This window comes from Lonchura striata, chromosome 1, assembly GCF_046129695.1.
Source record: "Lonchura striata isolate bLonStr1 chromosome 1, bLonStr1.mat, whole genome shotgun sequence".
Taxonomy (NCBI): Eukaryota; Metazoa; Chordata; class Aves; order Passeriformes; family Estrildidae; genus Lonchura; species Lonchura striata.
In genome coordinates, this window is record NC_134603.1 from 4,892,730 (window position 1) to 4,906,733 (window position 14,004).

Sequence of the window (14,004 nt, forward strand, 5' to 3'; positions counted from 1 at the left end):
CAGTGAAATCTTCACAAAGTAAATGGAAGGAAGTAGGAGAAGATGAGCAGCTTAGTCCACCCACAAGGAAATCTGCTACAACTTTCATGCCTGAAAACTAATACAACCCATATGGGTTTAAAAAATGGCTAGTCTTTATTTATGGAATAATAAAAATAAAGTTAATTTAGTGTCCCTTTTAACATCTGTTGTCTTAACAGCATAGGCTGGGAGGCTGCACTGTTGCTTGCTCTGCTCCACAGCATCACAGGATCCCTTGGGAAGGGGAGGTATGGGAAATCTCATGAATACTGAATTCCTCCTGCTCTCTCCTAACACCCTGATCTATTTTGCTCCCCACCTTACTACTACCAAAAGGTTAGTATTTGGAAAGAAAACCAACTGTCAACTGCTATTTTAAAATGTAGCTCAAATGATCCTAAGGCTAAACAGGTGACCATGGTTCAGAAGCTCACAAAGTATTGTTTTAAAACTCCATACTTTTTGGGAATACCCAAGATTATCCTACTATTAAGCTCACCAAATGGAAAAATACAACAATAAATTCAGTATTGTCCTGGCTTTTTGCCAGAACAATGTCTTAAGAGATCCTCAGCAGTTTATATTCTAGAATGAGTTTATGGAAGTGCTCTCTATCTTTCTTCTTCAGGAGTAAAATGGTCTAATGTAGTATGAAGCATGGAATTAGAGTTTGCTCATATTGCAAAGTCTAAAATGATATCACAGAGGTGATGCTGCTTCTCAGTTATACTGAATCATTTCTGTTGAAAAACTGGGTTTGGATTTTGACACTTAAAGTAAAATATCATTTGTTTTTCAGTTCTGCCTGTCAGAATGCTCAGAGTTAAATAAGAAAGACCATCTCTGGTGGCAGGATAATGATGACAGAGCTTCTCAGTCTGCAGAGACCCTTGGAGGTCCTGGAGCCTGTTCTCCTCTGTGCCCTGTGGCAGAAGGTGTTCAGGAGGAAACTGAGCTAGAGAAGGTGTGGGTGGAGCAGAAAGGGGCTGCTTAGGGGCAAGATGATAGATTTAGAGACCAGGTAATCCAAGGCAGATTTCCGAAACAGCCTTAGCAAATCTGAGTTTAGAGTAAGGCAGAGGTCGGAAGTTGTCATTTCAGATTTGTTATAATTACAATGCAACATTTTTTAGTAGTTCCTGTGAACTAAGATGATGTTTGTTTGACTTTGGCTGAGAGGAAACTTAGGGTAGATAATATTTTCCACTTTTAAATAATGCGTACACCCAAAGAATAATTATAATATTTAGAAAAAACTCATACCAAGAGCTAACTTGAGGGGATGAAGATGAATGAAGATTATGGTGCAGTTACAGTGTCTGGACAGCATGTTTGGGGAATTCTGGATACTAACATGGAAAAGCAAATTAATTTGGATGCAGAAGATTGTCACTTGATCAATAAACATGTTTTAATTTTTAGAACATTCATCAGGCACTCTCAACTTTATGGGCTGCAATTGTGACAGTATTTGTGATTTTACTAACCAAAAATATCCTGCACTTGTTCTGAGGGTTTGTTTTCTGTTTTCTGAAGTTTGTTTGAAAATTTTATCAGCTAGATGAATGTAATGAACTCTTCTTCCATCTTCTACAGGAATATTCAGATCTCCTTCAAAACAACATTGGGGACAACATTGGTCTGGGGTCCATCCTTCGATATAAGGATTTTTTGCAGTCAGGTCCCAGCCCAGGGCCAGGGGCCCCCGGGCACATCCTTTGGCCATTTTGTCCTCGTTCTTCAGCTTCTAGGAATTACTAGAGTGATGCTGGAGTGTTACCACAGTCACCTTATACCAGCCCAGGTTGCTCAAAGTCCCATCCAGCCTGGCCTTGAACAGTTACAGGGATGGGGCATCCACGATTTCTCTGGATGTGTTTCACCATCCTCATAGAGAAGAATATCTTCCTAATAATTTAGACACATATTCTTTCAGTTCAGAGCCATTAGTCCTTGTCCTATCACCCTGTACTGTTGTAAGAAGTCTCTCTCCAGGCACTGGAAGGGGCTCTAAGGTCTCCCTGGAGCCTTCTGCAGGCTGAACATTCCAGTCTTTCATCCCATCTCCAGCCTTAATGCTGATGTCATGGCTGTGCTCTGGGCTGTAGCTCTTCATTTTTGTTATAACAAGTGAATCTTTTCTCTCTTGGAGGAGATCTCTGTTGCTGTTGTGTTCATCTGGTGGCTGAGGTGTTGCAGGAGAGGAACTGAAAAGCAAATTTCTGTTCTGCTCTCCAACACTGCCCTGGTACCGATCTGTTTTCTTTACGGTTTCCAAATCCTGTTTGATTCCTCAGCACAGTGGAACTTGGACAAGTATTCCCTGTTTGGATCTGTCCTGGTCTCCTTCCTAACAATGTTTCAACTTGCCAGCCAGTTCAATCAAAATTTGAATGGAGATATTTACTGTTGTGAAAAAAATTAGTTGAACAGCAGAGAGTTCCTACTGAGGGAGAAACTGGGGTCAGTTCTGTGCTAATGAGATCTCTGGGACACCCCCAGGAGCTCCAGCTCTGGACACAACCATGGAGAAAGCCGAGGTTTGCCAGTGTGTCTGATGGTTCTGATCTTTATTTTTGTTTGGATAAGCTTGAGTGGAAAAAATTAGACAACCTTTTATATGTCTCAAAATTGTAAAAAACAAACCCCTATTATTTAACCCTTTGTTCCCCAGAGCTTTTTGGGTTTTGAAGGCGACATCAATAGGAGACAAGGCTCAGCACTAGAAAGAAAATTTTTAAAACTTATTACCTTGATAAAATTTTAAAAAATGCTTCTGACTATTTCCTCCCCTCTTGCTTTCCAAAAGCTGATAATCAGTAGTCTTTAAAAGCAAGCTGAAATTGAGCAACCAAAATCATAGTCATAGCAGAAAAGTCTTAACTTGAATTTCCTTGGGGCAGAATGCCATTTCTTAGCTGACCTTGGCCTGTCTGTTGTTATTGGGGTAGTCTGAGCTTTTTTTCTGCTTAGAATGTGTGCTTCAGGAAAGTGGCCAGTGCTTCTACATATTCTTAGTAAAAACTTATGAATGATTCTTTTTGTAATAAATACTTTTTTTAGGGGTTTTTTTGATAGCCATCATCATCATTGCTTACACAGAGACTACTACACAGATACTATCAGTGTGTGTCAGCAAATGCATCTTGCCAGGATTCAAGAACCAATGCTACTGTTCCACAGCCCTGATTTCTGACAGATGTTTCTTACCTCAGTAAATGGTATAATCTGATTGGCATTACTTAAAACAGATTACTTTACATAAATGCTACTCAGATACCTACTTGATGAGTAGTATTTATAAAGTGTTGTAAATACTCAATATTAAGTATACTGGAGATGTATTTAACTTCTCAAGTTTGTTTTTTTACTTTGTGCCTTGTCTGCTGCTGTATCAATGCCTGCCTTCTTCCCTGCAACTTGGAATTTTGGGGTCTTTGAACATCTCCAGAACATAAATTTTATGCTTTTGGCCTTTTTGGTGCAGAAAAGGACTATCATGTTATTTGAAAGATGATAATGAGCATATGTAACAAATAGATATTAAGTATTTTTTTAAAAGCATCAAGGAAGCACTTGGTTTTAATGAAAAATCACATATTCAGGGTGTAAAATGTTGGACAGCTTCTAAAATGGAATTTAAAAAATTCTTATGTTATGAAGTACTTAGTTTTCACCTTCATTTTGTAGCCTAATACAAGAAAAAGAAGGTATGACCTTGAGAAGAATTAATTTAATACTGGTATTATATGAGCAGGCAGTATCTCTTGACACTTGGATTGATAATCTGTATTAGCCTCATCTGTTAAAAGTGTAAAGAATACAGAGTCCACACATTCTGTCTATTAAAACTCTCCTTGACAATGCACTTACCAGTTGATACTTAAAGGGTTTTGTTTTCATAAATAAAATTTAATTTAGACTTTCCCTTTTTACTTCTTAATATTTTTTTATCTGCTTTTCTGGAAAACATTTTCTTTTCATGGAAGAAACACCTTTTAAAAAATATATTTTACACCCTAGAGCACAGATCAAACCAACTTAAGGAAAACTGAAAAAGTATCTGCAGTTTCCTTTTTCTAAGGAAACACGTCTGACTTGCTCAAGGTCACTGAGGAAGCCCATGGCAGAGCTGGGGGTGTGAGAGCAGCTTTCCTGCCCTGCCAGCCTGTCTGTGCCCCTTCTGTACCCACACAACTGCAATAATTGGGTTTAAATATTACTGTAGCATGTTTTGCTTTATTATTGAAGGTAAATATATTCGACCTTGTTGCTAGAAGTGTTTGTCTGTGTAACACTGAAGGGCTTGGAAAACTTTGTGGTGGGGGGAGGAAGGCACCCAGGCATGTCTTCAGTTCCCTTTGGCTTTCTTCAGCCCCAGAAAGGGCTTTGTGCCTGAGCAGTGATGCAGAACATCTGATGGGCCTGGTTGTGGCCTAATCTCTCTCTCCCCTTTTTTTTTTTATCCAGTGAATATTTTTTCTCGTTTAAATAGAGAAGCAGACAATAGTTAAATGCAATTGCTGCTTCCTTTCCTTTTTTTTTTTTTTTATTAAGAATTTTGACATACACCACTAATTCTGCAAGGCCAGTCAGAATATTGAGAAATTAGATGGCAGTAAAGAATGGTAATTAAACATATGCTCTAGACGAGTGCATGCTGCTACAAGTAGGCAGATAGGTTAAGTTGAAGGCTGCTGGCTTTAGATTAATTCCCTTTTGGTGCTAGTCTTGGATAAGCCTTACGCCTTACTGCTGAGGGCTGGGAGTGAGAAAAGATTACCGTGGAATATATAAAGAGCTTTAATGAGAAGTGTGAATCTTGCTCCTGTTGATTTTAATACGTTTTCTAGCGGAATCAGTTATTTATAATTTTTGTGAAATACTTTGCTGTAAAATTGATATTTGCTTTATTTCCATATACACATTCTGCCTGGTTGTGTGATTATTATAAACATTTTTTTTTTTGCAGTATTTACAGTACCATTTTGAAAGAAAACTGTTTGTAAGCAGTTTTGGTGTTAGGTGCTACAAAGTTAAGAAGAAACAAAGGCCGTTCACCATCTGGGGTGAATGTTTGAGGTGACCTTTGCCTTCTGCTGAGAAGTCAATAAAGAAGCCCCGGGTTTAGAGGGGGCTGGATGTGGCACTAAGGACTGGCGTGGGCTGCGATAATTATTGTTTTGGGCAAAGCAGCACTGCCAGGCTTCTTCCATCCAAAATCTCGTGGAGTGAAGCAAGTGCTGATGGAGGGTGTCACCCCAATTCCTGCTGAAGTTTGGGAAATTTCTCCAGCGCTTACAGGGAAGTGTCCGTGCGCTTAGAGGGAAGTTTTGCGCTTTCAGGACGCCTGGTGCTTGTGTCGGTAAGCGGACACAGCAGTGTGGAAAAGCGATGGCAAAACGCGGGTGCGGCAGGGAAGGGGCGGTGCGGGGCAGCCGGGAACAGGAACATCAGCGGCGGCGAAGCGAGGCCGGTCCGCAGCCCGGCCGGGCGGCGTTTCCAGCGCTCCGTCTCTGCGCAGAGGGTGAACCGGAGACTGCCGGGCGCGGGCAGCAGACGGGGATTAGCATATTAATGGGAGCCGGGTAATCGCCTCCCACCCCTGCCCGCCCTCCTCCGCAGGGCTCACTCCGCCTCGGCACCGCTCCCGGCGAGGAGGAGGACGAGGAGGTGGAGGATGCTCCGGGGCGGGGGGAGATGAGGCAGCGGCGCGGCTTCCCCGCAGCGGAGCGCGCTGGAGCCCCGGGCGGGCCGGGGCGCCGCGCTCCCCCCGCAGCCAGGTGAAGCCGCACCGCCCCGGGGAGGGCCGGGGCTCCCTCCTCTCCCCGGGATCCGGCACGTCCAGGCGGCTCCAGCCTCCCCCCGCAGGAGCCCGGAGCGCTGAATCGGGACATTGTGTGCCGGAGCTGGCCGGCAGCGAGCGCGCCCCGTGTATGTGGCTGCTGGAGGTGGCCGGGCAGCGGCCCCCGCGGCGGGCAGGTGCGGGCTGCATGGAGAAAAGCGGCTGCAGCCCATTCCCCATGTGCTGGGCTAAAGGTACTCCCACCTTTGATTTTTAATAAGTGTGTGTATGTATATCTCTCTCTCTATATATATATATGTATCTGTATGCGTTTCTCTCTCCCTCTTAATCTTTTACCACCTGTGGTTCTATAGGGTTTTTTTTTCCTATCAAAGCCAAGCTAGAAAATAAGTATTCTGGTCATGAGCTTGCAGTGCGGAGCTGCCCCTCTGCAGGAGCTGCTTCACCTGACAGCTAGGATGCTTCGGGATTGTTTTTCTCTCTCTCTCTCTCTCTCATTCTCTGCCTTTAAGAATGATTTGAAATGAAAAGAGCGCTTGAGCTGTTTGGTTTGTACTTGCACTGATGTGAGGATCTGACGTCTTTGTTTGTGATCTTTGTATGTTTGAAGCCGCTGCGAGGGTGATTCTGCTTTCACTCACGTTTTAGAAGAAGTACTTTTTAAGTGTCTGATCCTGATCGTAGGGAGCGTTTGCAGTGGAAGACTTAAATCTTTTTTTTTACTTGATGTCTCCGAATTTGGCACCCCTATTATCCACCCCCAAACTGAGACAGTAAGTAGCCAGAGAGCGTGAATTTATTACAATGAGAGGGTTGGACTTGAAATTGATGCTTAACAATAGTTAGATGGACACAGAAAGTAATTCACGTGATAATCTTAGTTTGCACCCCAAGGCTTTAATATTTGTTGTATTATCATCTGGACGTTATTTGTATACTGGAGTTGTGGATATGGGTGTACAGGGATTAAGGTCGAAATTCTGTTAGTAGCCAAAGAATCAAATCTTCCTTAGATGGAAAACAACTGTAAAAAGTTGAATGTTGCTGGTTGTAAGCATAACCTTCCTCTTGCTTGCTTTCATTTCAATGTACTTTCTTTTTTGGAAGAGAAGCTGGCAGTGAAGTATTGCGTCACTGTAATCTTGGATCACGGACAGCCAGTTACTTCAGAAGTACAGGGCAAACTTATCCGAGCTAAGGATTTGATAGGCATAGCTGCTGATAGGTTGTCTTGAAAAAGAATTAAATTTACTTACAGTTTTTATTGTCTAGTGATTAGGAGGACACACGAAGAAGCATTTAACACTGTCTTTGTCTTGCCTGCTTTCTGTACCTTTCAGAAATATTCAGGCTAAACTAGTCCCTGCCACACATTGATTTACTATAACACATAGAGTAGAAACGACTTAGAAATGAGGGAAGTTGGAACACCACACCCTGGTTTCATGAAGTGCAGAACCTGTCAGCTCACTAGGGAATGATATTTAGTAAACAATGAGTAACGGTAGCGGGAAGTAAAGCTAATAGAGTTGAGTGTCCTTTGCTTTTAGTAAAACTTGTTTACCGTGAAGGGGTAACAACAATGCCAGATCTGTGTGTCATAAATTGGATAACACAAGTATTAGATGAAATTTGGATTCATCTCCTTGGACTGTTGTGGGGTCAGGATGAAGGTACCTCCCAGAAACTAACTTTAAAAAGTAGAGAAAAAGAATCTTATGAAAGCAAAAGCAAGCTTTTGCCATCTGCTGTTCAGGCTGGTTAGTATTGAAGTATCAATTTCTCCCCCCTACTCGGGTCCCAGAGGATGCCCCAGCAGGGCTGGGGATGGCTGCATTGGGCCATGGTAAAAGGTATTGATTCCCCCCCCCCCACCCATTCCAGCAACTGAAATGAATGAAAAATGATCCCACCTCTTCCTCTGGTCGCCTGTGTTCTCAGAACATAACTTCAGGGGAGATTGCTTGTCCATCCCCTCTGCCCCAAATATGGAGAGCAGCCCTTGTAATCTCTTGTTATTCCTGTGGGGGGGAGAAGGGGACACCAGGGGTTGCATAAGAGGACAAAGGCACCAGGATCTTCACAGCTGCCAGTTGTGATGATTTCTAGAAAAAGCTTCATCACAGCCTCCCAAAAAAATAGGACAGATGAGAAATAGCTTGAGCTATATTTGTCATTGAATGGTGGCCATGCTTTAGTCGATGATTACTTTGTGTACTGTTCACCGGCTTAACCTTAGGGAAATGAGACGGATCTGGCCTACTTTGATAAGGGCTGTGAGATATCTGCAGTCCAAGAAAGGTAATATATTAATGAGAGAACCATTTAGTTCTGATGTCTTTATTCTGCTTCTTAGGTTTTTCTGTTAAAGTGTCAGGTTACGTGCAGCAAAAACTGATAAAACTTTTAAGTATTTCATAATGTCTTAAAAATGGGATCTTGATGTGTATGTTTATTATCCATAACTTCTTTCTAAGTGCTCTGTGCTCTTTTGAATGGGGCAGATTGAGCTTTCATTGTACCAGGTGTGATCTCAGCAAATGTTTGTTCTTTGAAAAGGCTTTGAAATATTTCAGTGAGTCTGTGTTCATACACACGTTTTTTTAGCGTTCTTAAATCTGAAATCGTCAAATCTTCTTAGCGATAGCGTGGGATGACCTAATTGCAGCCAATTCTGTGGCTCTGTCTGTAGGACTGCTACAGAGAATAAGATATTTGCTTCCTTTAGAAAGTATTTGTGTAAATCTGTGTTGTTCTTTTGCCTCCTCTCCACATCTAAATCTAATCTAAGTAGTGTTACTGAATTGAATAATTTAGTCATGATCTGCACACTCCAGATATGGGTGTTCTGATGGGTGAATGAAGAGAAAGTGTGTACTTCATTGCTGGCATATTTATTCTCAGTAAGTCTGTATTACTTTAGTCAGGATAGGAGTAAGACATTTTTGGCTGCTTCCTCCCTCTCATTAAGTAATTTGATGTCAGGTCTTGTGGACTAATCATCCTCAAGCTCATTTATAACTTCGGGGGATTTGAAGTGGGTGTCTTGATTCCTGAGCTGTCCCCACTCCTTTCCCAGCTAAGTGCTGAAACTTTGTGCTGGTATTATTCAGGGGTGTTCCATTTCTGCCTGTAACAGCAGACTAGCAAGTAGTCATGGATCATTAAAGGCTTTTCACTAACATCTCTGAAATTTGTTAAAATCATTAATAGTATAATGTATTACACTTCGACCTAGATTCTTTTGCTGGTGAACTTTTTTCTTGTTTTTCCTGTGAATTCCTGCCATTTTAACCTTGCACAATAACTGGGTGAAAACAGTGTAAACGTGACAGTCAGGGGTAGTTGGGCGGCTCTGCTATAGGTCTGTGAATTATCCACCCCAAGGAGGAGGAAGTTTCTTGAATATCTTCCAGAGGAGCTCTGTTTAGTCATTTATGAACAATTAATTGATGTAATTCAATGTGCCATGTGAATTGTAACTGCAGGGTGATCACAGTCCTTGAACTCAGCCATTCAAGTGAACATGGAAAGTCTATACTGGCTTAAAACAATTAAGCCAAATTCAGTTAAAAACCTGGTCTTCATTAGAATAAATATAAAAAATTTTAAACTGTGTTGTGAAATGTATTTAATCTGCTGAGAAAGAGTTTTGCTCTATTGCAAATGTTGCAGTCTTTTTTTAAAGAGAGAAGCATTTCCAAGTTAAATGTTGTGGGTTTGTTTTTTGGTGAGCCCTGCTGATCGAGGGGGTGTGTTCAGATGGGACCTGCTGGTCATGTGTTGAATATAAGCAGGATTGTTGGATGCATAAGAGAAGAGATCAGAGCTGTTCCTCCTTCATCTCGATGTCATAAATCTCTGCTGTTTTGCTGACAGAGTGACAACTTTCAATCCACCAGGCCCTTAGGTTTTTAGGTGGTAGGTGGCCATAGAAAATGGAATAAGGCAAGCTGCTGATACTATGAAGGTTATAGGCAGGTAAATAATCTCTAAAGCAAGATGCTCTGCTTCTTTGACATACAGACATTGTATATGTAACATGGAAATATAATTGTTCTTGTGTATAGAATGGAAAAAAGCCATTCTGTTTGTATGAGTGTTCTGCTGCATCTTCTCAGTGAGCTTCAGTTGGAGTGATTGGAGGTCAGCACCTGCTCTTGCATTTTTTCTTTGCTCTATAGGTGTAGTTTAGGAGTGACATTAGGTGCTTTTCCCTTGGTGTCTGAGGGGAAAACAACTAGGAGAAGTCTGGTCTGTCATTTGACAATCTGTTGTTGACTTGCTACATTTGCTACATTGGCCATTTCCTTTGAATGGTGATCTTGCCTAAACTTTTGTTAAACTTAGTAATAACTTTGTAGCTTCTAGAGCTGTGAGATTGCAAACCATGCAAAGCATCTCTTCAATTCCTGTTTTTTTTTTTTGGGAGGTTTTTGTAGAAAGAAGAAAAATAACGTTTATCTCATCAAACCACTAATTTTCAAAGGCAGAAAGTTAATAGAATTACAGAATGGTTTGGGCTGGAAGGGACCTTAAATATCTGTCTAGTTCCAGCTCCCCTGCCATGGACAGGGGCACCTTCCACTAGACTGGATTGCTCAGAGTATCATATTCCTGATATGCCTGTATATATTTAAAGGTGGAAGATAATCTGGAAAAGCAAAGGGGCGGGTTCTCCCCTTCAGTGTTACAGCACAGCGTGTGGTAGCTCAATATTCTTAAAAATAAAGGAGCTGTGCAGCTCAGGGAGTCTGCTGCATTCCCACTGGGGTGATTGTTCCGTATTCAAAGACGACTGGAATGGAAGATGGAGCTTGAGATATTTTCACAAGAAAGGAAAGTGATTGTTTTAAGGGCTGGGGGAGCATTTGGCCGTTCCCTGGGTAATGGAGATGTGTGATCTTATCAGTTGTAGCACCTGGTAATGAGCCAGTGAACCAGCTTGGAATTAAATTCTGAGCTGCCTGAAAAAAACCCTAAAACTTCAGTAAGGAAAATAAAATGTTTGAAATATCCTTTTAAAGAAACATTGGAAAACAAACCTATAAGAGCAAAGTGTGGAAGCTGGCACCCAAGTGACTCTTTCATTGTTGGAAATGATGCATTAAGCAGAAAAGTTAACCAGGAGTTTATAGCCCTAATTGCTTTCTTATTCAGTTTATATTTGAAATTTCTTTATCAGAACTCCAATTGTGTGTTTGTGTATTTTTATTTTCTGTATGTAAAATACACCTACAGACATTTGCATAATTTGGTTTGCCCAGCTGGCCTGACAACACTTGCAGTATTTCAACATTTAGATACCAAAAATGATCTCTTACCTGTTTTTGTGTTTTTAGCAAATGCAGTTCATTGGGCAGTGTCTCTTTTAGAAGCTTTTATTGGTAGGACTGTGGTACTGAAATGAGCTTTTGTGACTGGTGTTACATTTGTAAGAAATGTATTAGGTTGTCTTGGTCCTTCACTTGATGTAGTGTTGCTGAAATAGAATAGTTGTAAATTCATATCTTGTAGAAATGTTGATGTGCCAGTAAAGAGTATGTATTTTTCATTAATTGTCTGGGAAAAAATCTCTCACTAGTATTCCTGAATTCATGACCTGTTATGGATTTGTTCATGGAATTATTAAAAACTGGAGACATTGCAGATTAATATACACTGTAGCAATACAGTAGGGAAACCTGTAGAAGCTGTTGAATTCTATAACCCAGCACAACAAACAAAGCCAGAGATAAGAAAATATCTTTGTAACTATTAAATTAACAGAAGCTTAAGTACAGGACATCATAAATGTATTTGATTAGAATAGGTTACAGAAATATTGTATCATTCATGAAGATTTCATCATCATGCAAAAGCAATGAGATCCCTGCAGTATCTCCTGTTGAATCAGTGTTGAGAGGTGCCAGTGGCAGTTTTCCCTGATGGGTTGTCAAGGACAGGGTTTACTGAGGTGTGGAGGTAATTGAGAGGTTGCTGAGGTAGCTGGTGGTTGCCCAGCACTAGGTGATTCTGTATGTATTGACATGGAAAGAGGGTAGGATTGCCCTCTTCTGTTATTTAATGTAGCTTAGCATAGATATTAAAAAAAGTATTTCTGTGTGTATTCAATCCTGCTGAGTCATTTTATTGAAAATAACCTGTAAACAAACGCCCTTTTTTCATTTATTGATTTGATAACTGAGGTTTGTTACTTTGCCAGAATGGAGATTGCTTAATTCTCTCCCCAGGCACTGTCACTGCTTTCTGAAGTAGTGTTTCTCCTGCCAATGATTTCAGATCCATAACAGCAAGCACTAGGGGTTTGTACTTACTATTTAAGTTGGAATCTGCAAGTGAAGTGTTGTCCCTTGCTTTACCAATGAAATGTCTAAGGACAAACAGCTTTTTCCATGGCCCAAGTCTCCTCATCTTGACTAAATACAGGAGTAAAATCAGTTTGTGCTTCAGTTGTGCTGTGATTTGGGGTAGAGGCTCACAGCAGCTGCAGTGATGTCCTGTGCAGGGTCACATCAGCAGGGGATGAGGGTAATGAACTGAAGAGTGGCATTTTGAGACTCAAAGCTCAACTTTTTACTTCACTTGGTTGTGCTGTAGAACTAAAACTAAAACCAGACTTTCCTCACTTGAACAATACCTCTTGATGAAGTAAAATTACATAACTTAATTGCCAGTATTTAGTCATGGATTCTCATCCTGTTTGAGTTTTCTTCTTTAACATCCATATAGAGGTCATTGAAGCAAGGAACATTTTCATCATAAGTTATTGCAGGGTGAGTAATGGTCTGCAGTCCTGTTACATCTTTATTTCTGGGAAGGAGAGTGGGAAGGAACTGGGTGTGTTCTGTAACTTCTTAGTTGATTTTGGAAGATAAGGGGCAATAGGATTTAAATTCTTCTCACAACCTTTCTGCTAATATGTTTGCAACTCAGCAATGATCTGTTCTTGCTGGTATGGGGAGATAGTAGGAGTCATGTTCCTGAAATCTCAGTATGTTCAGCTCAAAGGGGGTTTTGTCTCAGCTGTGTCATGATGGTTGGTCAAGATAATCTGAAGAATTGCAACAAAGATACTTTGGAGTAGAGCAGTCTTTTCAGTTTGATCCTAACAAATGATTCCCGTGCAACAAATTGCATTGCCAGGTATTTGAACAGCAGCTTTTGTCCATTCAGGTGTTTGATTGCAGCAGTCTTGACTCATCCTGGCAGAATTAAAAGGTCTCTGATTTATGGTTGTATGTGGCTGTACCTGTCAAACAGAAGCATGTGTGTGCTGCAGATATCCATCCCAGCCCCTTCCCAGAGGGAAAAGGCACTGCTCAGGTGACAGGGAGGTGTGTATCTGTTCCCAGGTCAGGGCTGATTCCTGTGTCATCTTTATCACAAGAGCAGCAAAGAAATGAAGATTTGCACTCCAAGCTGTTCCTATCAGTGTCCTCTGGCATGGAAGTGTGATGGGCACATAAGAGTGGTCCCTGTTAGGTCAATAAGTTAATATTTTATCAACTAACCAGGTTTAGCAGAAGGTGGACTTTTCTGCATGTGTTTCTGAACCTAAAATTAAGGGAAGTTTGTTCTGGTTGTAATTGTGAGGACTTACTGCCTGTGGTTTTCTTAAACAGAGTTGGGAGGATGCCATAGAATCCCAGAATGGTTTGGGTTGGAAGGAATCTCCAAGATCATTTCATTCCAACCCCCTCAGCCATGGGCAGGGACACCTTCCACTATGCCAGGTTGCTCCAAGTCCTGTCCAGCCTGGCCTGGAACACTTCCAGGGATGGGGCAGCCACAGCTTCTCTGGGCAACCTGTGCCATGGCCTCACCACCCTCACACTAGAAAATTTCTTCCTTGTTCCTGTTCTGTCCTTGAAATGAAAGATTTGCCCCTTCAATATTTTGCTTTTATATTTTTTTAAAATGCATACACATAGTACTTCATAGAATATCTAATATAAAATATAAAGTATATTATATACTGTTTTATAGATACAGGATATAGAAACTGAATATATGAATACAAGGCATCATCAGATCTTCAGTAGGAAAATATCCACTACTTTTCTTCCTTTCAGAGTAATTTTGGTGTTTGTATAGATTCTGGTTTTATGTGATACTGAATAAACTTTTTGCTGGTTTGGGTTGCATTAATTTAGTTTTCCTGGAACAAGCTGTGT

At 41.1% G+C, this 14,004-nt stretch overlaps 1 protein-coding gene across 10 annotated transcripts in view; it reads left to right on the forward strand.

The window, feature by feature from the left end:
• The window catches only part of PTK2 (protein tyrosine kinase 2), a 187,770-nt gene that overhangs the window by 52,558 nt on the left and 121,208 nt on the right, over window positions 1-14,004 (forward strand). For 6 of the 10 annotated variants that reach the window (XM_021532480.3, XM_021532482.3, XM_077781866.1 and 3 more), the window contains exon 1: window positions 5,797-6,060. The exons of 2 other annotated variants lie outside the window; for them this stretch is intronic. In XM_021532480.3, the coding sequence (XP_021388155.1) occupies window positions 5,958-6,060 (103 nt within the window). In that variant the 5' untranslated portion in view covers window positions 5,797-5,957. Of the gene's footprint in view, window positions 1-5,796; window positions 6,061-8,028; window positions 8,129-14,004 lie in introns of those variants that run through there. 2 more of the 10 variants (XM_077781881.1, XM_077781865.1) reach the window with 2 other exon arrangements.